Source organism: Myxocyprinus asiaticus, chromosome 31 (assembly GCF_019703515.2).
Source record: "Myxocyprinus asiaticus isolate MX2 ecotype Aquarium Trade chromosome 31, UBuf_Myxa_2, whole genome shotgun sequence".
NCBI classification, from domain to species: Eukaryota; Metazoa; Chordata; class Actinopteri; order Cypriniformes; family Catostomidae; genus Myxocyprinus; species Myxocyprinus asiaticus.
The window spans coordinates 17,103,613-17,128,395 of NC_059374.1; the positions used below are offsets into that span (position 1 = coordinate 17,103,613).

The 24,783-nt window shown below is 42.5% G+C and overlaps 1 protein-coding gene across 2 annotated transcripts in view; it reads left to right on the forward strand.

The window, feature by feature from the left end:
* Positions 1-23,794, forward strand: part of LOC127422446 (calcium-activated chloride channel regulator 3A-1-like) — a 32,625-nt gene extending 8,831 nt beyond the window's left edge. The window contains exons 10-14 of one of the 2 annotated variants that reach the window (XM_051665968.1): positions 6,137-6,352; positions 6,482-6,746; positions 21,341-21,505; positions 22,335-22,562; positions 22,707-23,794. In XM_051665968.1, the coding sequence (XP_051521928.1) occupies positions 6,137-6,352; positions 6,482-6,746; positions 21,341-21,505; positions 22,335-22,562; positions 22,707-23,098 (1,266 nt within the window). In that variant the 3' untranslated portion in view covers positions 23,099-23,794. The remainder of the gene's footprint in view (positions 1-6,136; positions 6,353-6,481; positions 6,747-21,340; positions 21,506-22,334; positions 22,563-22,706) is intronic. The other variant, XM_051665967.1, reaches the window with a different exon arrangement.
* Positions 23,795-24,783: the final 989 nt, after the last annotated feature.

Here is a 24,783-nt window from a genome sequence, read left to right on the forward strand (position 1 = left end):
AACCTCTGACAAAGTCCCTAAAGCATGCAAAGTGTTATTGAAAAGAGCGGAGTACAAATTTACAGTGACTATAGTACATTGAAGGGTTTTACCCAGGCCCTGTAATTGTTCTTGTTGGAGGAGGAGTCTCTGCTGGATTTCTGGATAATGGCGACATGTCCACCTGAAGCTGGCGAACTGTTTTCTGAACCAAGTGGCCTCATGTGTCAACCTGAGCCCACATGCCCACGACAGCAGTTGATGAGTGGAGCCAGTCGATTCAGTAGGTCCTGGCCAATTAACAGTGGTTCCATATTAATGGGACATATGTAAACAAGGTGTATTAGCGTCATCCCTTGAAAGGTAATGTCGATCCACGCCCATTTTGTGACAGACGACCTACTGTATCTTGCATTTAGCTTGTGATGCTTACGTTGCAGGTCTCTGCGAAGGTGTTGGAACCCATTAGACTTATTTCGGAACCAGTGTCAAGTAGTGCGTGGGAGCTGATGCATCCATGTGTCAGGCACTGCCTTATGGCCCAGATCGCCCAAGAAGGTCAGAAAAGGAGGGTGTGGCGTGTTAGGAGTGACTGTTTTGGGGAGCAACTTGGACCCTGTTCCCCTTTCCCCAACCTACAAAGTAAACTTTGGCGTTAACGGGAGGGGGTACATCATCTAGTCATACTGACGGGGTTTCAGAGCCGTGTTCCTTTGAGGAGTTCGGCGGACCTGGTGAACGACAGAGCACGTCAAGCTTCGTTACTAACTCAGTCAAGCATTTCCTTATATCCTCCATTTCCTTTCTCAAATCTTGTTCTCTGAGGGGGTGTGTCTAGTCACCACCCCCCCGGTTATGTTGCCTACCCTGCTGGTGGGGTGATCGGCGCCTCTGGGGTCCTGTTCTAGCATTCATCTTAACGCGAGACATTTCGTTGCCTTCAAGCACTAGGTCTGCACATTCTGAGGCTTGGATCCCCAGGACTCTAGCATCATCTTCATGCCCTCAGGCAGGGCGCACACGTGTCTCCCATGCCAGTTGCACATACCTTCTGATTTCCTGCATGGTGGGGTTGCCCGTTCTGTAGTGCATCGTGACATCATATCGCACGCTCTCGTGGAGGTTGTGAAGGAAAAGAGACTTGAAAGCCTGTTCCTCCTCCAGACCTGGTGCATTACGTCCTTGGAAGTACGCAGTTCTCAGGCATCTGTAATACTTACACGGAAGCTCATGCCTCCTCTGCACGATGGCAAAAGCACCTAGGGTAGCGGAGGCTTCGTCGATATACAGTGAATACTTCTCACGTAGGGCTTTACACAGAGCTGAGTAGTGGTCTCGGGTACCAGTCGGTAGTGTTTCCATGCACACATGGACACTCCTTACCGTGGTCTTCCATATGAGCTTGAGTTTTTCCCGTGACGAAGCATAAGGCAAGTCAACCAGGCAGTGCTCAATTTCTCTGAGATAATTGTCAATGTTTGAATCTCGATTACTCAGGTTAAAGCGCTCTATGTCCCCTGCGAGGGACTCGAGTTGTCGAGTGCGCAAGCCTTGGTGTCGGTATGACCGCGGGTCGTCCGAGTCATCCGAAACACCATAGTCACTCAGATCGCTTTAGCGATGAGGACGACTTCCTCCCCGTCGTGGTGGGGAAGGTGTCCAGTCGATGCGTGGGGGTGGACACTGGGTTGCGTACAGTTCCCTGGCTAATGGGATCCTCGAGCCACTTTCACCACTCTGGGCTTGGAAGTAATTTTCCCCTCTCCGTGGTGTGGAATCAGTCGGTTTGAAACGCATGGTGGCTTGACTGAAAACTGACTGGGGGGTGGGGGGGGTGGCAACTGTAAGGAGGGGCACCTTCATCCAACCAGCGGGCCACTGGAGGAGCTTAAAAGGTGTCTCGGAGGACGAAGTCAGAGACTGTACCACTAGGGGCAGCTCGGCTCCTAGCATGTGTCCCTGGGTTTCTAAGGGACATATTTCTATGCATAGTGCTAAAGAGGGGACCCTCTTAAATGTCAGATGTTGTGCTGTGCGTTTCAGCTGCACTTATCTGATCTGACTCTAATCTTGGCTGGGCAGCTTGAAGCTGCCTGCGCAGGGTTTCATTTTCCTCCTGCATTTATCTTCATGTGCCTGGACTTTCTCAGCTTGGGTGCACCTAACTTCTTGGTGCAGGCTGAGATTTTCCCTCTGCACCATTTGGTAGCTGCTCTGCAGCTGGGCGAGCTGGGCCTGGTGCTCTGCGGTTTGCAGTTGGGTTCTGCGGTGATGAAGAAGGAACATTTGGCCCACTAGGTCCGTGATTGTGCGCTTTGGCTTCCCTAATGGGTTGCTGACATAATCAACTAGTTCCTACAATGCTTCATCACAACGACTAATATTGTAGCTGTTAAGGTTATCTCTCTCCTCTACGGAGAGACGGAGGACAGCAGCACCACATCTTGCAGTGCTGGGTCGTCTGACTTCTGTGGAGCTTCAGCTCCGGAGGGGCGATTGGTGACTCATTTTACTGTGGCAGTAAATATTCTTATGACACAGTGGCTCTGTTAGCTTGTTGTGTTACAGTTTCTATAATGCTGACACGAACACACAGGTGAGAGGCTTCGACCTGTGGTTTACGGGTTACTGTTATGTAATGTGCGAATTTCACTGCGTTCTCTCCTCGGTGGACGTCAATTAGGTGACTTGGCACCTCTCTGTAACATCTAAGTGAAAGCGTTAGGAGTTAAATTGCAACAACAGCAGGCTTTGAGCAGACTATCATAAACTTACCAACCCCTAATTCACTCTTCAGAGCATTTTCACACCACACTGGCTTATGCTTGGCAAGCTGTGAGAAGTGTAGGGCTTTACTGGTTGTTTAGATCAGTGTTACTATCAGAAATAATTAATAATTATTTCTTTAGTTATTAATTAATATTTAAATTAATTAATTTAATCTAACTCCTAAAACCTCATATGGGGCTCCAGTAAATGTAATACGCTATGTTTAGGAGCGGGTTTGGTTATTAGCAATAATTAATAATTATCAAAGATAATTATTAATTATTAAAATCAATAGAAAATTTATGAGAATCAATGTTAGCTTTTTTTTAATCCTTTAAATCAACAATTGTCAAAGATAATCGTTAATTGTTAACATCGATGAAACATTAATTAAAATTAACACTAGGTTATTGATCATTCAAATTCAACAATCATCAAAGATAATTATCAATTATCAAAAATCAATAGAATATTAATAAGGATTAACATTGACGGGGCACCACCTTGGAATCAGGGACTAATAACCAGATATGTAAAACAGTCTCAATATTACATTGTTTTCTTAGGAAAATCGACATCTGAAGAATATCGATTTTCGGGAAAAAAACAATGAATGAAGGCTTGAATCCGAGCACTGACATCCCGTCAGCATGACACAGGCATATGCAAAACAAACCAAAACACTTCTCTTTGTAATATAAACAAAGTTTATTTATGCAGTAATATCAATTAATAATTAATACAATGCAGTCAATAAACTTCCGACTTACAACTACAAACTAAACAGTGATATGATTAGATATGGAAATAAAAATAATTCTATAACACATGAGGGTGTGTGTGTGTGAGAGAGAGAGTGTGTGTGTGTGTGTGTGTGTGTGTGTGTGTGTGTGGTTAGTACGAGAGAGAGAGAATAAAATGACGGCCCTAAAGCCGATTTCGCGATCGTGGGAGAGAAAGCAGCTGTTAGTTTATCGCTCAAAGACGTGGTGGACGGCTCATAAAAGTCCCGCATTCTTTGACTCTTTAATGGATAACTCAGTTTGCCGGTTTCACCCGCGATGGCAAAAATGCACAACAGTCCAATTTGGTTGGACCACAATACAGCAAAACAAATTCATGACAATTAATACCCTGAGTATTAATAATGAGCGGACATGGCGGTCCGTAAACTGTACAAGCAAAAACCTTGAAACACAAGAATAACACACTATAATATTCTATCTCTGCCCAGACGTAAACCTCTTACTTGAATCGCATGAGGACACAGGTAGAATGTGTGTCCCTCCGTCCTTTAACTCCGACCCGGTTCCTTGAGGCTCGTGTGATAATGGGAGGCCGTTTCCTCGCTCTGTTTGGTGGGCACGGCTGTTGATTCTCGGCGGGCTGGCGGAGAACTCAGAAGTGTCGACTTGATTGAAGATGGAAGAGAAATCTTTAATCTCTTCACTTCTGCAGGCAAACAGATGAAGATTTGGATTGCTCGGTGGTCTCCTTCGGATCCGTTAGAGTGTTCGGTGGAATGCAGAGTAATCTCAACTCGTCCAGCGAGATGGAGATTGTATGACCACAGTTTCAAGTCGGACGTTACTTCCTTGTGCCACGAGGTTTCACCTGAGAGCAGCGATGAGCTACGTCTATACCCGGTGAACAAAGTTGCTGGAAGCAAATTCCGGGAAGCATTTCAGAGGTATTTCTACTCCTGATGATGTCATGGTTTGAGGGACGTTCTGTTGTGTGCCTCATCCAATAGGAGTTGAGAGTTCGATCCTTTAGTGAGCAAGGCTTCATGGGATTTGTAGTCTGTTTTGGACTCCCTTTGTTTGATTTTGGCGCGATTTTTATCAGTATAATTTATGACCTGGTATGTGGGGGCCTGAGTTAGGTTTTTATGACTGTGTTAGGCCTGCCTTTGTCTTCTATCTGAATACATGAGGCCCAACAAAAGTCATTTGTTAAACAGAACCAAACTTTGAAGTAATGATTCAAGTTATTACTTTGGATTCCTATGCATACACACTGTGACAAACTAACACACAGGATGCCTCACACGGGGCACCAATAATTATGTCGGTGCTACTGGTTGTTTAGATCAGTGTTACTATCAGAAATAATAATTATTTCTTATTCATTATTAATTAATATTTAAATTAAATAACAGAATCTAACTCATTAAAGCCTCATGTAGCGTACAACATTAATGGTGCCCTGTGTGAGGCTTTAATGTGTTAGATTCTGTTATTTAATTAAGATATTAATTAATCATTAATAAGAAATAATTATTAATTATTTCTGATAGTAACACTGATCTAAACAACCAATAGCACCAACATAATTATTGGTGCCCCGTGTGAGGCTTTAATGAGTTAGATTCTATTATTTAATTTAAATATGAATTAATAATTAATAAGAAATAATTATTAATTATTTCTGATAGTAACACTGATCTAAACAACCAGTAGGCACCTACACTGGCAATGTGACGTATACGATTCCAAAAGGAATATTTGCTAATTCTCATGGTCTCTCCACATTCCCTTTCGAGTTCCTCGTTCTTAACTTTGATTTATACTTTGCATTTATTTAGGCTATAAGGTTTGCAACTTCACTAAAACAATGTTTGAGCTCCATAACCTCAGGCCTATTGGTTATTTCACAGATTCCCAAACCAGCATATCACGAAGCGCATTCTGGGTTAAGCGAGCGGCGCTGAGCGGCCTGAGAGAGCAGAGTGGAATCTTCAAAAACACGCTCTCCGCTCAGGTGAAATTATCACCGCTCCGCTCTGCTCACATGCTCTGCTAACAAGTGGCTTTCTTGTGGCCACACAGCTGTTTAGTCCCAATCCTGTAAATTCTCTTCGCTTTGTGCGTGTGGAAATGCTCTTACTTTACTATTAAACATAGCCGTGAGTTCTAATGTCGATTTTTTACGATGTGACTTCACCAAGCAGTTTAGTGATCCACATTTCTTCCGTGAAGCTGATGGTTTACCACTATCCTGCCAGGTTTTAATAATGCATTGGACAGTTTTTAACCCAATTCCAGTGATTTCAGCAATCTTCTTAGTTGTTTTCTTTGCTTGATGCAGGCCAATAATTTGCCCCTTCTGAAACACAGTGACATCTTTTCCACGACCACGGGATACGTCTTCCAACATGGTTGTTTAAGAAATGAGAAGCTACACACTACATCATTTAGGGTTAAATGAATTGTTGCCAGATGAAACATATTAATCACTGCAATAATGATCCAACCATAGGCTTTTAAGTATCTGCTTATTTAAATCCAAAGCGGCTTTTTTTTTTTTTTTTTGGCCATGCAGTGTACTTTGAGTGTGTCACCAATATTATGAATATTATGTTCTCATTATCATTGCTCTCTTGCAGCTAGAGAGTGTTGGAATGAAAACAGCTGATTGGTTCAATGGAACAGTATCAGTGGATCAGACTGTTGGGAACAAAACCAACTTTGTAGTAATCTATGAAACAAGTTTACCTAGTATTTACATACAGACACCAAGTGGCTCAATGTACAGTCAAACAAATATGAGTCACGATGGCTTGACAAAGACAGTCACTTTAAACATTCCAGGGACTGCAGAGGTAAGACAACTTTACAAAATTTCATAAATCAGGTACACTGTTCATTTTTGTAAATTATTATTTTTTTATTATTTAACTAATATACAGCAAACTCATAGTGATCTACTTTCCTTATGTTGTATTTGATAGCCTGGAGAATGGAAGTACAATATTTTAAGCAAAACACTTCAGTCTTTGACTATGACAGTAACAAGTCAAGCAGCTCGTGCTGATGTTCCTCCGGTCATTGTCAAAGCCCACATGAACCAGCAGTTCAGCGATGGCAGTAAACCCATGATGGTTTTTGCTGAGGTTAGTCAGAATTACAGGCCTGTAATCAATACTGAAGTGTGGGCGACACTGGAGTCTGAATCTGGGACCACACAAACATTACAACTCCTGGATAATGGAGCAGGTAAATTAGCTTTAAATCTGTTTTCATGTATGTACTCGACTTCAGATGTATAGAGAGGTTTTCAATGAAAATCTGAAATTTAAAATCTAATTTAAATCTGGAAATAAATAAAAAGTTGTATGATTTTGAAAAATGAAATGTTAAAGAAATGTTGTGACATGAATAAGAAATATTCAAGATTCTGTACTATTTCTAGGTAACTAGTCTAAAACTGAAAACTGAGTTACATCCTATATTCAGAAGTCAGATTTATTTGCTTCCATTCAAGTGCACAACATTTTATTTGGAACATTCTCAAATCATGCTGGGATAACATAGATTATCAAATGCACAAGTGAAGAATGTTAATAATGCAGTGACTCAGACTTTTCAACCCCACTGTAAATAATTTGAGATGTCAATTAAATATGTTGAACACTGTCACATCAAGTAAAATGTTATAATCCCATACAGAAATTTGGTTTGCAAGCAGAGTTTATATTTATAAAGTACACCATAAATGAATACATTAAGACATGACATTACCATTACAAAACACACACACACACACACACACGTTGGTTCGGCTATCCTTATGAAGACTCTCCATAGACATAATTATTTTCATACTGTACGGACTATAGATTCTATCCCCTAACCCTAACCATAAACCTAACCCCACAAAAAACGTTCTGCATTCTTACATTTTCAAAAAAACAATGTTTAGTCTGTTTTTTAGCAATTTGAATTATGGGGATGCTAGAAATGTCCTCATAAACCACATTTATAGCATAATATCCTTGTTACCAGTTTGTAACCTAAAAAATTGTCCTTGTAAACCACCCAAACCCACACGCACACACTCGCGCACGCACACACACACACACACAGAGAGAGAGAGATTAATAATACCTTTATTCCATTAAATCATCCACAAAACACAATAAATATAATGTACAAAATGTTAAAAACATAATAATAATAATAATTCCAGTTTTACTGTAACCACAGAGAAACAAATAAATGTTCATCCAAAACTGAACAGATCACTTCATTATAGCCCCCACTGATGTAAAGAACTCTCAAAATCATTCATCATCTTGAAATAATTAAAATGAATCAAAACTCTTGTTTTTACCAAACTTTTAAAAATAAAAACCACCCCATTACTTTCTTTCCCCTCAATCTTATTCTTCCTGCTTATATAAATTGAGAGCTTAGCTTGTCCTACAATAAAATTCAAAAGCTGATCCTTTATCTTATGATCTGCCGTATATTTAGGTCCAAAGAAAAAAACCTGAGAATTAAATTCCTCACCAAACTTTTCAAAAATATTTTTAAGAACCACAAATAAATCAAAAAGCCTTGAACATTCCAAAAAAAAAAAACAGTGAAAGATTGATTCTCTCAAACTACAAAAAGGACATGCAATAAAAACAGCTGGATTGGTCACATTCACAAAAGCATTTACAGCAACTGCGCTGGGCAAAATCCTCCACTGAAGATCTCCTGCTCTTTTGTCTAAAGGTGGTTTATATAGAATTCTCCACACGGGGTTTAAATTGTGCTCTATATCCAATTTATCCCTCCAAACCATATCGACTCTTTCTTTTAGCTTTACTTTAAAACTTCACACAACACTTATACAAAACTTTACTATTAGTTTCACTTACATTAAAATCTTATAAACCTTTTAAGTCCAACAATGGTCCACTCATCCCCTTCAAATCAGGGGTAATACAAATTTCAGGAAAATGCATCCTTTGGCAATGTTTAATAAGCAAGGTTTTCTCCTTGCCAGTTAATGTTTGTTTCAACAGGCCCAAAACTCTTTCTACAAATCTAACTGACTTAAATCCAAGATGTAATGCAACCATTTGTGAATTATTTAACTCAGGTTCACTTACATTTTCTAATTGATACAATTTTACTATTTTTGTATCACACAGAACATTTGTTAAAACTGAAGTAACTTCACATGAAACACCAAAATGAGCTCCAAAAACAAGATGTTCTTCTAGCAACCAATACAGAGAATATTTAAGTTCAGTTCTATTTATTTATTTATTTTTATAAACTCCACACTTTAAAAAGATCTTTATAAAAAAGAGTTAATCCATTAACTTGCTGGAGTCCATTAAGAAAAGGACAAAATCCAGATTCAGTCCACCAGCTTGCCTTAGAATGATATTTGCAACTTGTCTCCATACAAGATTATTTGGTCCTGTTAAGTATCTTTGTATAAATTGCAGATGAAAGGTTGCTCCCCTGCTAGCCAGACTGATCAGTCCTTGTCCTCCCTCATCTTGGGGGAGAAACAGTACACTCTGGGGGCCCAATGGGGCTTATTCCAAAAAGTCCACAATTATGGCTTGTAATTTTACAAGTAGTCCACTGTGCGGGTCAACACAAGCCAGCCGATGCCAAAGTGTTGAAGCCACCAAATTATTAATGACTATTCACCTGCCCCTTTTCAGTGCTCTGCTTTTCCGAATTTTGTCATCTAACTTCCTGTTTGTATTGAAGCTACTGAGAAGTGTCGATCAAAATGGATTACGTGTGGGAGCACAGAAAGTATTTTTCACTGAACCTACACCGCCCTTTTACTACACGAAAATGCTAGTGAGGTGCTTTTGCTGTCACTCTAAATGTTCGTTTTTTCCAACATCTGCAGAGGTAAACTGGACCTGGCAGATCACATTCAGACAGCTATGACACACTTTTTTCACAGTACAAACGTTTCATTGTTATACGTGTAATTCTGCTTAATTTTTAGGTTTCAACTTCTTAATAATTTGAGTTAAAATGTGTAGTTGACATTAAACTTCCAACAGTGACAGCCCATATTATTACACATGCAAGTTCATAACAATTGTACTTTTTAAAATGAATCTGTCACCCTACATTTTTTAGGGTCTTAAATGTAATTTAAATAGTTGTGAACGGAATACAAAATAAAACATAAACTTTCACATGTATGTGTGTATATAAATATAGTAGCACCCCTTCCCCAAACCCGGTTTAACACTCAAAAAATCGACTCATCTTAACTATAACACGATGGGTGAATGACACGAGAAGATGGTTAGAGGTGTCTTACAGACTTTGTTTTGCCTCCTGACTGACTTTCATGAGTACGGAGGCATATCAGTACGTCCACAGTGTGAAGGTAGGATCTTATGGATTTATGAATGAAGTACTCTTGTTTTAAAATCTCCCCGCTCTGCTTCCAGTTGTTAAGACATCCCCTGAACACTTTAAAATACTCATGATAGCTTTTGACAACTCTACAACCTGTAAATCTACTTCGCTAGCTAATTACACTTACACATCAACACCATAGAAATCTATATAGAATATGCCAGACCGGAAGATCAAAGACATTTTTTTCTGAAGATGGCTGCGTGCTAGTTTCTGTGGCGCATAAGGTGAATAACCTGTCCTTTGTAAGAAATTTTTGACAACAGCCATTTCCATTTCTGCAATTGTCCTTTGAACTTTTTTAGAACACCTTCCCAATTTTTCTTTACCAGAAAATCATCCCCAAGATATACACCCAAATATATTAATCCTCCTCTTTTCCAAGCAAGTCCACCTGGCAACTTTGGAAAACCTTCCACCCGTTTCCATAAACCAAGGCTTCACTCTTTAACCAGTTAACATTTACAGAAGAAATAGCACCAAATTATATAATGATTGTAAAACATCTACTACTTCTTGACTTTTAATTAATATAATTATGTCATCAGCATAAGCAGATAATTTTATTTTCACTCTGTACTGTGGTAAAGACCACCCCTCAATATTTGATCGAATTCTAGCCTGCAAGAGTTCGATAGACAAAGCATATAACATCCCTGATAGAGCACAACCCTGTCTAATACCCCTATTCATTTTAAAAAGGAGCACTCAACCCACTATTGATTTTGAGCACACTCTCAATATCTCGGTACAAAACATGGATTATAGCAATAAAACCAGAGTTGAACCCAAACTCTTCTAACGTATGCCACAGATTGCTGTGTTCAACTTGGTCAAATGCCTTTTCCTGGTCTATGGAAATCAGAGCAGTGTCTAATCCCAATAATCCAGAGATGTCCAAAACATCCCTAATTAAATGTATATTATCTTTGATAGACCTTTTGGGCACACAGTAAGTCTATATGTATGACCCGACCAATTACCTCCCTTAATCTAATGGCCACAACTTTAGAGAGCAGCTTTAAATCAGAACACAAGAGTGACAGGTCACCAGTTTTCTATATCCTTAGGATCTCCTTTCTTTGGCAAAAGGGTAATGACTGCTCTCATGCAGCTTAATGACAGAGACCCACTGGCCAAACTGTCACGAAGCACAGTTAACAAATCCTCCCCTATTATTGGCCAAAAACCCTATAAAATTCTGCAGGAATACCATCAATTCCTGGAGTTCTGCCACTTTCCATGGTCTTAAGATTGCCGTACAATTCCTTGTGTTAGAGATCTTTCTGACTCAATATTATATTTTTTGAGATTTTTGGTAACCCTTCATAAAAGTTACTGGCAAACACTTCCACATATATAGAATCACTCTTGTACAGCTCTGAATAAAATATCATAGCTCTCCTTCTTATATCTTTACACTCTATAAGTTCTAGCCCTGACAACAAAGAATGAATTTGTGGGCTCTGACCATTCCTTTTTTCGAGTCCAAAGAAGAACTTGGTGGGACCAACCATCTGTGCTGCATTTTGAAAGTGTTAACAGGATTTTTTTGCTAGGTTATAACTAATTAAATTTAGTGGCCAACTACGCCACCTAGTTTTTGTTATTGAGACCCTAGGAAATTCCACTCAATTAAATTTCAGGTTTGTTTAAGGGAGGAAACAGAGAAAAATCAGACACTTAACTGGCAAATCACACTGTATAATTTATTACAACAAGGTTCAAGAATAGTTCAGTCTGTGTCCACAATAATCATAAGTTGACCCAGAAAACCCCAGTCTAGGTGAAGAACCAAGAGATCTCAATTTCAGTTAATCTCGGCACAGTTAACAGTCACTCAATAACATCGCAGACTATTCCCCTTGCAGGAATCACTCCTCCCCTTTATCCAAATGACTCATGTTATAAATAGCTCCAAAACTGCAAACCCCACCGCTGAATAAATTCAGTTCGTACTCATAATATGACTGGATAGCAATCCCTTGCTACCCAGTCCATGTGATGTCCAGCATTGCTGGGGTGTATCTGCTGCACACGCAGGTCTCTGCAGGCACCTTGCCGTGTCTCTCACCACTGTTCGTTGTCAGACCCTCTTGCGCAGAGTGCTCCATCGGCCGCTTAACCAGTCCAGCTTTAGTTTCATTCATCAAGTGTTGTGCGCTTTCTTGGCCACAGGACGTGCACACACAACAAAACGCCAGCGCAGGCACAAAGGATCACTTCCGCTTCTCTCTCGGCCACCTGCACTACTGTTGCTCACTGTTCACCATCGCAAGGTGCTACCCCTTACTCCCATGCAGCGTTCCCTTTTATTTGGAAGAAATTCTCCACCTCTGCCCAAGCACCTATCAACTCATGATTTAAAACAAGATTGTCCACATTTATTGGTTTAGTTTAATTAATAAAGATAATAGAGAGCGTAATTTAGAAATCTGCTTTCAAAAAAGAAAACACCCAACACACAGCAATTCAAACTAAAAGTACAACAAATAATTTCATATATAAAACACAGAAAATAAAAATATAAACATGCAATGATATAACCCCACAACAAAAGTGCGAACGGACCAGAGCCACCTGTGCCTTAAAGCCCAAAAAGTAATGTATAACTTTTCTTTTGTCTTTGAGAACTTTAAACTGTTCTTGATTTCCTGTGGACACAGAATTCTGTAAATCCACAATTTCAGTTTCTAGATTTCTCACTCACCCGGAAATGTTCCTAGAGGTATTGAGAGTGTCCTGTCGGCACAATTGCTGTATCTCTATTTTCTCACAATCCCATCATTGTTGAATGAAAATAAAGGCTTTTTATTTCTAAAAATCTTCCAAAAATGAGAAAGTAGCTCCATAAAAAAACTTATTTTGTAACAAGGCAGTGTTAAAGTGTCAGTAAGCACTCTTTGGCTTTATTTTTGCAATGAAAATACCACAACTAACTAAACAATGATCTGAAAAGCTGACAAGTGAAATAAAACATTCTTTTACATCATTGAAATTATGTTTAAAACGATAAAGTCTACCCATCGTTATAAAATTCTCTTTCATCTGAGCCCATGTATGCTGTCTTTGATTCTTGTGTAATATTCTCCATTTATCAAAAAATTCGTGATCTTCCATGAGTTGCCTAACTTTGTGAAACTACATGTGGCTCTTTATGATTTCTGTACATCTTAACGTTTTTAGTGCAATTAAAGTCTCCCCCCATTAATAAATACTCATCTGAATTACAATTTAAAATGGTATTCTTCACTTTTTCTAAGAACAGCATCCTTTCAGAGCCAACAACTGGGGCATATACATTTACAAAAACTAAGATTTATTATTATTATAAATAAAAATCTTGCACTTTTAAAAGTTGACCATCAATGACATGCTCAACCTCATATAAAACTGGATTAAAATTCCAGTTCCAATTACTTTCATTATATCACTATGAGTTTCTTGTACAAATAAAACATCAATATACTTCTGTTTTATTAATTCAAAAAGCTTTGCTCTTTTTAAACAATCTTGCGCACCATTTATATTAAAGGTGCCCAGCCTTAAATTACTCATAAAATTATGAATAGAAAATCGAACTGAGCAAAATTCATGAATGAATGAGTTAAGACACTTCAAATTCATAATTTAAAATATTCATTCTCATTTTCTGGACAATTTTTTTCAATATATATATCTTGCTCTGAAAAGCCACCTACTCCTGTTTCTTTCATAAACTTTTTTTCTGAATCAATAAAAAGTCCTCGGTCTGAAAACAAATCCTCAACTTTTCAATCGTATAAGCACTTTGTCCTGATCTTCAGAATTCAGTCTGACGACTCACTCTCACTACCCGCTGCTGATTCATCAATATTACTAACCTCAGAATCAAGTTCTGAAACTATTGCCCATTAACAATTGTGTACACCCTTTCTGTCTGATCATCCATTACTCTTTCATCATCATTACACACAGCACTACTACTTTCTGTTTCCTTCATTCCAACATCCTTTATTACATTAGACTGCTCACCTTCCACCTGTCTTTGCTCTTCCCCCATCTCCCCATCTTTATTTCCTTCACCTTTATTCTCACCCAGAACCGTTGTTTGCCTTTTTTTCTCTGTACAGGAACGAATCTGATGCCCTTCTTTCCTACAACCAAAGCATTTCATTGTTTCAGAAGAAGCATAAATTACATAGTCAAAGTTGTCAATCCTAAACTTCAGGGCAAGATTTAACTCTATTTTTTAGAATCATATGCACCTGTCATTGGAAGGACACAACATGCTTCAACTGGGGTGATTTACATCCCAAAGCAATCTTTTTAATGTGTGACACAATCTTCCCATGTCTTGTTAGCTCTCTCTCGATTACTTCATCTTTAAAGAAAGGTGGGACATTAGACAAAATGATCCTTTTCGCCGGTTGTACCAAAGGCACAACCAGGGTAAAAGAATCATTAATGAGGACTCCATTAGTAACAACTAAATTAACCCTGTCCTTGCTGTCCAAAAATAACACAATTGTGCATTCATCCTCGAAGCAGACAATATACTGCTATAACCAACAACTTGTGCCACAGCAATGATACAATCTTCCACCGAACAGCATTCAGCGGAGATGACTTTAATGCCATGCGGCACGTTAGCCTGTCTAGACTCATGAGCTCAGACACTGCCATCTCAATCAGCTCAAACTACACTCCTCACAAACGCCTCCAAACCTCTTGCTAAACCTTTGCTTTACCCAATGCACACAACATATAAAATAAAAAAAATAAAAAGCAAAAAGGTAAAAATAAAATGAAAAGAAAAGAAAACGTCCTGGTTACTTGCGTAACCTCCGTTCCCTGATGGAGGGAACGAGACGTTGTGTCGATGTAGTGACACTAGGAGTCACTCTTGGGAGCCCAAGACATCTCTGGTCTTTGATAAAAGGCCAATGAAAATTGGCGAGTGATATTTGCATGCCACTCCCCCGGACATACGGGTATAAAAGGAGATGGTATGCAACCACTCATTCAGATTTTATGCTGAGGAGCCGAGACAAGGTCCTGGCCATTTCAGCGGGTAGTTCAGCGTTGTGGCAGGAGGGACACAACGTCTCATTCCCTCCATCAGGGAACGGAGGTTACGCAAGTAACCAGGACATTCCCTATCTGTCACTCACTCGACATTGTGTCGATGTAGTGACACTAGGGGTCCCTATACAAAATGCCGCAACTGGCTGAACTGTTACATGAACTGGTGGTGCGTGACAGGCAGACCACTGTGTGCCTCGTAGCCAGCGCACCAGGCTGACACATAACCTCCTCCAACACTGTTATGAGTGTCGAACGGCCCTTTGGGTCAAGTCGACTACCCAAAAGATAGAGACAGGCTAGCCCAGTCGTGGCCTCTTTTCCCCTTCTTTTTTTCCACTCCCTTAAAAAAAGGGGTATTATCCAACTGGGACAACCAGGTCTAGTTGGGGGGTGTCCCTCCCAAGGGGAGGACACCGCGGAGACCACACCTCGCCCAGAGAGAGGGGGGTATTTAAGTGGAAATACGTCACATGGACTTGCCGAGCTATGTCGGAAGTATGTCATGTGGAGAAGTCTCATGGTAGGTCCTTCCCAATGGGGAAGGAGTTACTACAAACATGGAGACTGGGGCAGAGGGTCTCTGCCCAAGGAAGATGCAGTTTTCCAACAGGGAAATGAATTAGTGGAAGATATACATCGCATGGGGTTACCTACGGGGAACCGCCACATGTGGAGCACCTACCCCAGTATAGGGCTTTAGTTAGCATGTGTACTGGGCCAGTAGCGAGTCTCTCCAAAAAATCAACTGCCACAGGGCTCGAGGAAGTCAACCAGGGAACACAGTTTGTGAACACTATTGGGAGTTAATGGCACACGTCTTCAGCTCAGGGGAGGTGGAAGGTGCTATGTGCAAGCGATACACCAGGCCGGCTGTCCCAGACTTACCTGCTTGTATTGTGTGCCACTACACGGGATGAAACCGGTTCCACCCGGAAGTTGTAGAACCTCGCAAAGGTGTTGGGTGTTGCCCAGCCCACTGCTCTGCAAATGTCTATTAGAGAGGTGCCCCTTGCCAGGGCCCAGAATGGGCTCGTAGCCCTACCGGGGGCGGCACGTCCTGGGCGTCATATGCCATAATTATGGCGTCAATGAGCCAGTGGGTGATCCTCTGCTTGGAGACAGCGCTTCCTTTCCGCTGTCCACCAAAGCAAACAAAGAACTGCTCAGAGACTCTAAAGCTCTTTGTGCGATCCAAATAGATGCGTAAAGCGTGCACCGGACACAGCAACATCAGGGCTGGGTCTGCCTCCTCCTGGGGCAGTGCTTCCCATTGGGAAGAACACCACTTAGCGAACAGACACAATTAAAGGCATACAGGTGCCTCATAGAGGGGGCCCTAGCCTGAGTGATCATGTCTACCACCATGGGTGGTAGACCGCTTAGGTCTTCTGTGTCCCATCCAGGGGCCAGACATGGAGATTCCAGAGGTCTGGTCGCAGGTGCCAGATGGTGCCCCGTCCCTGAGAAAGAAGGTCCTTCCTCAGGGGAATTCACCGGGGGGGGGGGGGGGGTTGGCTGTCGCGAGGAGCGTGAGGTCCAAGAACCACATCTGGGTAGGCCAGTAGGGTGCTACCAGGACGACCTACTCCTCGTCCTCCCTGACCTTGCACAGGGTCTGTGCAAGTAGGCTCACTGAGGAAAACGCATATTTGCGTAGTCCAGGGGGCCAGCTGTGTGCCAGCGCATCTATACCGAGAGGTGCCTTGGTCAGGGCATACCAGAGCGGGCAGTGGGAGGATTCCTGGGAGACGAACAGGTCTACCTGTGCCTGTCCGAATCGACTCCAGATCAGCTGGACCACCTGAGGGTGGAGTCTCCACTCTCCCCTGAGGGTAACCTGCCATGACAGTGTGTCTGCTGCAGTGTTGAGGTCGCCTGGGATGTGTGTGGTTCGCAGCAACTTGAGATGCTGCTGACGGTTGACATATGCTACCGTTGCCATGTTGTCTGTCCGAACTAACACGTGCTTGCCCTGGATCAATGGCCGGAACCTCCGCAGGGCGTGCAGAATTGCCAGCAACTCGAGGCAATTGATGTGCCAACACAGCCACGGGCCCGTCCATAAGCCGGCAGCTGCGTGCCCGTTGCAAACAGTGTCCCAGCCCATTTTGGAGGCATCTGTCATGACCACGATGCACCTGGAGACCTGCTATAGAGGAATGCCTGCCCGTAGAAATGTGAGGCCGGTCCAAGGGCTGAAAAGATGGTGATCGGTGTGATGGCCACGCGATGTGTCCCACTGCACCACGCTCATCTCGGGACTCGAGTCTGAAGCCAGTGCTGAAGCAGTCTCATATGCATCAACCCGAGCGGAGTGGCCACTGCTGAGGATGCCATATGCCCCAGGAGCCTCTGAAAAAGTTTCACTGCAACCGCTGTTTTCTGTTTGAACGCCTTCAAATAGGTCAGCACCGACTGTGCACGCTCATTCATGTGGTGCGCCGTCAACGAGACTGAGTCCAACTCCAGACCGAGAAAAGAGATGCTCTGAACCGGGAGGAGCTTGCTCTTTTCCCAGTTGACCCGAAGCCCTAGTCAGCTGAGGTGTGAGAGCACCAGGTCCCTGTGTGCACACAACACATCCCGAAAGTGAGCTAGGATTAGCGAAGATGCGAATGCCCACTTCCCTTAGCGGGGCAAGGGCTGCCTCTGCGACCTTCATGAAGACACGAGGGAACAAGGACAGACCGAAAGGGAGGACCTTGTACTGATACACCCGACCCTCGAATGCAAACCGCAGGAAGGGTCTGTGTCGAGGTAGAATTGAGATGTGGAAGTACACGTCCTTCAGGTCTACCACCGCAAACCAATCTTGATGCCGGATCTTTGCGTCAGCATCTAGGACGGGAGTCTGTGTAAAGCCCGGTTCAGTACTTGCAGGTCCAAGATTGGCCGCAACCCACCGCCTTTTTCGGTACAATGAAGTAGGGGCTGTAAAACCCCTTCTTCATCTCGGCCGGAGGGACAATCTCGTCAGACGTACCGGTGGGTGGGGCCTCGCGGTGGGGTGAAGCCTGAGGTGCCACACCATATCGTGGCTGTGCTGAGTTCAGGGACATCGAAGTACTTACCTGGCTCCTTGTGACCAGCCCCGGAACAGTGTGGGAAGGGGGAGGAAGAGGCCTGTCCTCGTGACTCGTGGAGACTGTCACATCGGGGGCGGATTTGTGCCACAGCTGGGCACTCAGGGGCGGGGAGACCGCCACTGGAGCGCCAAACCTGCCAAAATGGAGTGGTGGACAGTGGTCATGATGACGGCCGTGCACACCGGGTATGTGACCCAGGGAACAAGGAAACCACTCTTGCTGAACTCTTGGGTACTGCAGCCACTTGGGCATGCAGCACAATTAAACGCAAAGGTAACAAAAGATTCTCCTCCTGGCCATCGACCGGGGAATGGAGTGGTCTGCTTACCAGCTCCAGAGCAGTGGGTTTCATCATCCCTGGGACACCCATCTCAGGGACATGTCGAAGCCTTTTGCGGGTTCTTGGTGCCGCAAGACGGGTGGGGTCTGCATCCTGCGGTGGGCTCCACACCAGTGCAGTCACCACAGGGGGATGCCCTTGGTGACGAGCAGACGGGGTGTGGGATCTTGAGCTGCGCCGGGACAGGATGTGCCAAATAACCTCCGTCTGCTGCTTCACCGCTGAGAACTGCTGGGCAAAGTCCTCGGTGTTGCCGGACTGGCCAACTTGTCAGCCTCTCCTATCTCGACCAGGTTGAGCCAAAGGTGGCACTCCTGGACCACCAAGGTGGACATCGCCCACTCGAGAGACCGCGCCGTGACCTTTGTCGCCCGGAGAGCGAGGTCGGTCGCCGAGCGCAGCTCCTGCATCAATCCCGGGGCAGAACTACCCTCGTGCAGTTCCTTTAGCGCCTTGGCTTGATGGACTTGCATCAAGGGGAGGCGGCTTGTCCAGCGGCACCGTAGGCCTTGGCTGTCAGAGACGACGTAAACCTACAGGCCTTGGACGGGAGCTTTGGGTGCCTGCACCAGGTGGCGGCGCTCTGCGGGCATAGGTGCACTGCAAGCGCCTTTATCCACCGGGGGGATTGCCGAATAGCCCTTGGCCGCCCCACCATCGAGGGTAGTGAGGGCAAGGAAGCTGAAAGATCAGGACTGGGCAGTAAAAAGTGCCTCCCACGACATTGTCAGCTCTTCATGCACTTCCGGAAAGAAAGGAACGGGGCACCGCGAGCCCAGGAACCAATCATTGAGCCACGAGGGTTCAGGGGAGAGTGGAGGGTTCCATTCTAGACCGACGCTCGCGGCTGCCTGGGAAAGCATGTCGTCAGCTCCGCGTCAGCCTGTGACTGGGCAACCACACCTGAAGGGAGGAGCCCAGCTGAGGCTTCCGCGTCCAATTGTACGAGCCCGCTCTCCAATACTGTGCTCGAGAGCTCATCACCTTCGTGGGCTCTGAATAAGAGGTCGAACTCTCCGTGAGACGAGCCGGCGGACTCATCCGGAAGCCCGATCGGGGCAGACGAGCGTGCTGGGGAATGGGAGGTCTGTGAGGGGATACCCGGCGGAGGTGGTCCCATTGGGGTCCCCAAATCACCCCCAGTACTAGCTGCGCTGGCCTCATACCTGTGGGTAGAAAGACCGAGGCGGGGAGCCTCTGGGGTGGCTTGCTTTCTTACTAAGGTAAGCCGTGACCGCATCGTTGCCATGGACATGTTCTCACAATGAGTACATGACCCATCCACGAACGCTGTCTCCATGTGAGCAGTGCCCAGACATGAAAGACAGTGATCATGACCGTCAGAAGGTGAGAGATAACGAGCACAACCAGGAATAACACACAAACGGAAAGGCAGCTTTAAAAAGACGCGTCTTTAAAAAGAAGTTTCGTATGTGCCGCTCTTTTAGAGACATATACTCTTTTAGAGAAATATACTCTTTCAGAGAAATATACTCTTTTATTTCTGCCGAAGCGCCCAGGGGCATTCTCTGCAGTGCACCAGTGCAGAGGGGGGAGAAGCCGCTGAAATGCGCCGTCAGATCCAGCAGAGATGAATGAACAGTTGTGGGAATTCAGCTCAGTGAGCATGACCGTTCGGCTCTGAAGAGAAAATCTGAATGAGTGGTTGCGTACCAGCTCCTTTTATACCCGTATGTTCGGGGTAGTGGCATGCAAATACCACTCGCCAATTTTCATTGGCCTTTTATCAAAGACCAGAGGTGTCTCGGGCTCCCAAGAGTGACCCCTAGTGTTACTACATCAACACAACGTCGAGTGAGTGACAGATAGGGAACTCACTCACACAGTTGAGTCCACTCTCACTTACACACGCCAACTCCACCCACTCAGAGATGAGAGAGATGCACTCAGAGAGAGAGAGAGAGAAAAAAAGTACTATACTGTCAAAATTAAAAGATATTCAAGGTGTCATTTAGATCCTTCAGACACCCTTTCAGTTCTCTAGCCCTTTTCACCATAATTGCGATGTTCTCGTGCCGAGCCTGTGCTTGGCTGGTTCACAGCTGGGGCAATCTGGAGCCTGTCGCAAACCAGCTGCCCTTTTTCACTGACTTGAAATCCGAATGGTGGCGTAACAGTTTACGTGGCTAGGTGCTAGTTTTACGTGACTACCTGTAGCAGATGGTTATATTTGGATTTTTGCCATAGCATACAGTATAATATTATGTTTACATCTTGATTGAGAATCCCACCGGTTTACTTAACAGTAGCGGTGATCTTCCTAATTTAGTGAGAAGCTGGTCAAAAATCCACTTACTAAACAATGCACAAAATAAGACGAGAAGAGTGTAAGGTAAGCTAGCAAAGTTGTCAAATATAATACCTTACTGAGATCAGCTTCAGAACACCGGCATGCATCATTTCTTGCTGTATCTCCTTGTAGTCTCTTTTTTTCTTTACAGTCTTTCTAGTTTATCTCGGATCTCCGTAGAAGACCATATCGCAAGTAGAGTGTTCATTTCGTCCGTGTTTTTTATTATAGGGTGATGAAGTACTCCTCACTGCAGATGGTATATACAGTTGTTGTTTGTAAAACTTTAGTGACTAAATATTATCCCGGCTTCAACCCCCAGACATTATCGGTTCCTACACAGAGACCAGCAAGCTTTTGGGGCTGGTGCGGAACCAGTTTTTCCACCCCTGAATAGCCTTGAGTACATAAATAGGATATGTGAGGCTCCTTGAATGCCTAGAGAATCTCCAGAGGGTTCTTCTGATGTGGCTTGTGAGGAACCCCAAATGGTGCCTCATGTATCTTTACATTTTTTACAGTGCATGCAATACTACACAGTATATATAGATGCCTGATCTCTTAGACCACAACTGTGTGCTTAAATTAAACAAGAATTTATCTTTTACAGGGGCTGATGCTTTCAAAGATGATGGCATATATTCCAGATATTTCACACAGTTACAAAATGGGAAAAGCAGCTTGAAAGTAAGAGCGAAGAATGAAGATGGGCAAGCCAGATTTACTCTCCAAAGAGAGGGTGGTGCCCTATATGTGCCTGGATATGTAGTGAATGGTAAACCGTGACATCAATCATCAACCCTTTGTATTAACTTAAGTTTTATGCATCTATAACAGTATTTCAGTTATGACAACTTTCAGAAAGATTTAGCATGTTAATGTGGGAATTACATATTGATTGACATATTGAAATTGGTCTTGGCGGCTAGATCTGCTATGCTGCTGCTGCTTGCAAGTATGGAGACTTGCTACTGCTAGAACATACACATACATACTGAGTTAAGCATGTGGACATGCATGCTGCACAATTAGAAAAACACAAGACATGCTGCATAAAGCATGTATGACATGCTGCTGCACAATTAGACATACATACATTATACAGTCCCCATGTAACTGATCTAAACAAGTGAAGCTGGGGAGGTGGAGGGTTTCAGAGAAAACTCTCGCAGTGCGCTGCAGTAAAACCGATTTGCAAACTGAGCCAATTTAAAGTTAGGCAAAGAGAGAGAGAATATGCAAATTGATTGGCTACCCGATTATACATCATAGGACCTATCAGCATATACCATGTGAACCGACTGGCTTGACATATCGCATGTAAGCGAGCAGATTAGCTAATAGATTACAAGTTCAAAGAACCTATCAGCTTGCGCCATTTCTGCTGCTGATTATAATGTCTTAGTATTTTGTTGCCATCTTTAATATTTTATGTGATTTAGAATCTTTAGAATAGCCAATCAGCTATTTAACTGCTTGGAGAGAGAATAGAAAAAAAGAGATAAATATGCAGAAATTGTTTATCAAGTGCTTGATGTTCAAATAGTTTCCCTTTGAAATCACTGTCAGAATAATTTAGATTCATATGGTTCTTCTATTTTCAGGTGTAGTGGAGCTGAACCCTCCGAAGCCTCCAATTACTGAGCCAACAGTTACAGTAGGAAGCTTCATCAGAACAGCCACTGGAGAGAGTTTTGAGGTGTCTATTCCTACAGGTACAACCCCACCAAATTTCCCCCCAAACAAAATAACAGATCTGATTGCTGAAATCCAAGAGAACACTGTGTTTCTCAACTGGACGGCTCCTGGTGCGGATCTTGACCAGGGAACAGGTAAAACATTGAATATTACTTTTCAAATATTTAAGATACAAGATTTTACATTTCTTTCTTCTTTACTAACAAAACCAAATTTCTTGTTGTTTGCATGAAGTGATGTTCATGAATTCTTAAAAAGCATGTTTCCTTTCCTTTAAGCGAAATCCTATGAGATCAGATGGAGCGATGACCTTGAAATGCTTCGATTAAACTTCAGCATTGCTTATTTAGTCAACACATCTGCTGTCTTGCCACAGGAGGTTGGATCAGTTGAACAGCATTCATTCATACCCAATATTACAATCCAAAATGGCACAACACTTTTCTTTGCTGTTCAGTCTGAGGATGAAGCAACAAAATCTGAAATATCTAACATTGCTCAAGCATCAAAGATTACCCTTAGTCCAAATCCTGAGCCCCCAAAACTGTCAAACCCAGGCCAGAACGTGACAGCTATTGTCATCTCTGTTTGTGTTGTAACTGTGGCAGTAACTGTTATTGTTGCTGTAACCACATGGGCAGTAAGACGAAGAAAACGTTCAAATTTTTAGACAACATCCAATATTTAAGATTAAAACAAATTCTATTAATAATCCTTTTGCCTAATTTTTAAATTACTATATACATATCCAACAACTTTTAAACATTCTGATCAGCAAAGTTTCTTAATTTTCTTTATTAAGTTTTCTGAAAAGTTTCTTTATATTGCATACTTATAGTAAATACAAATTATGAAACATTCTGTGAAATTATCTTTGTAGTTTAAATTTGTTCTCAAAGACATTGTGTGCTGATTGAAGGGGGTGGGTGTGGGTGTGGGGGGGGGGGAGTTTGATACCATTATAAATAGCAATATTATTATTGAATTTCAAATGCAGTTATCAATATTAATATTGCATATTTTCTGTCGCATATAAATGTACATTTGACTGTTGAGCATTCAGTTGTGAGGGAGATGTGAATTCACTGATTTTAACAACAATAAAATCAGTAAACAGTAATCTATGAAAGGCTATGACAGTAGGACTTCTTTGCTGATATTTATCTTTCATTAGTATCTTAATTATTGACAACCTTTTTCATTAAAGTTCATTGGAACTGAACATATTTACAGAGGGGGGAAAACTCATAGCTTCATCCTTAATTCACGGGGGTCCAGGCTTCAAAGCTCTTGTTAAATTCTCCTTTGTACTTTCTTTTATGAAAATTTACCACAGTTCTTGCATAGTATCCAGAGTTTAACTGTGGTTTTAGTAAAACATGTTGATCACAGGTAAAACCATGCTCCTTATTACCAGATGTAATGATGGTTTCTAAAAAACAAACTATGATATAGAAAATGATGAAAAACAATATCCATGTAGAGACTATAAAAAACAACTGCCATGAAAGTGACTTATATTCCCCAAATATACAATATTTCTGCAAAAAAAACATAGTTTCTACAATTAGTGTTACTAACTGCAGTGCAATAAGAATGGTGAGGTGTGGATTGAAAAGAATGGAATTACCATTGTGAATTATACATTGTTTTCCTGTTTACCTCATCACTGCTGTTTAGAATGTGGGGGCTGTTTAATCTGGTTTCAAAGAGATTTACATGGAGCCTTTAAGGTTTTTATATCTTGCGCTGTGTATACCACGGGACTGCGCGGTGCGAGCGCAGAGGTGTCAGACCTGTGTGAAGTTGGCCCCCCATCCAACGCAAAACATCGGCAAAATAGTCTCAATCGTTTGTGCTCCATTTGTGCTGGTTTGTGCTGTAAAAATTTTCGTTTGTGCTGCTTCGGTTTTTTAGCTATTAAAATAATATTTATAGGTCATTCTGAGGTCACTCAGCCCCCCTATGTATGTATAAACACAGAGCTACAGCAAACAGATTATGGTGCCTGTATTTATGACAATGATAATATTACTACTGTTATTCACATAACTACATACAGTGACAAGTAAAAACACTTGGAGTTTGTGTTACATTCCACACATCCTGTGATCCGCTGTGTCCGTTAAAATTTGAAAACGCACAGTGGATAGGTAACAGTTAAGTGAATGCGACTATTTATGTGATTTGGTTTGCAATTTGGATCTTACCTTGTTACTTCAACTGTATTGTTAAAAAAAAAAGACAGTCGCAGAAACTTTTACTGGCACAAACCAGCACAAACGAAGCACAAACAAACGAGACAATTTGGGGTGAATTTGGAGCATGTAGGGGGGCTGAGTGACCTCAGAATGA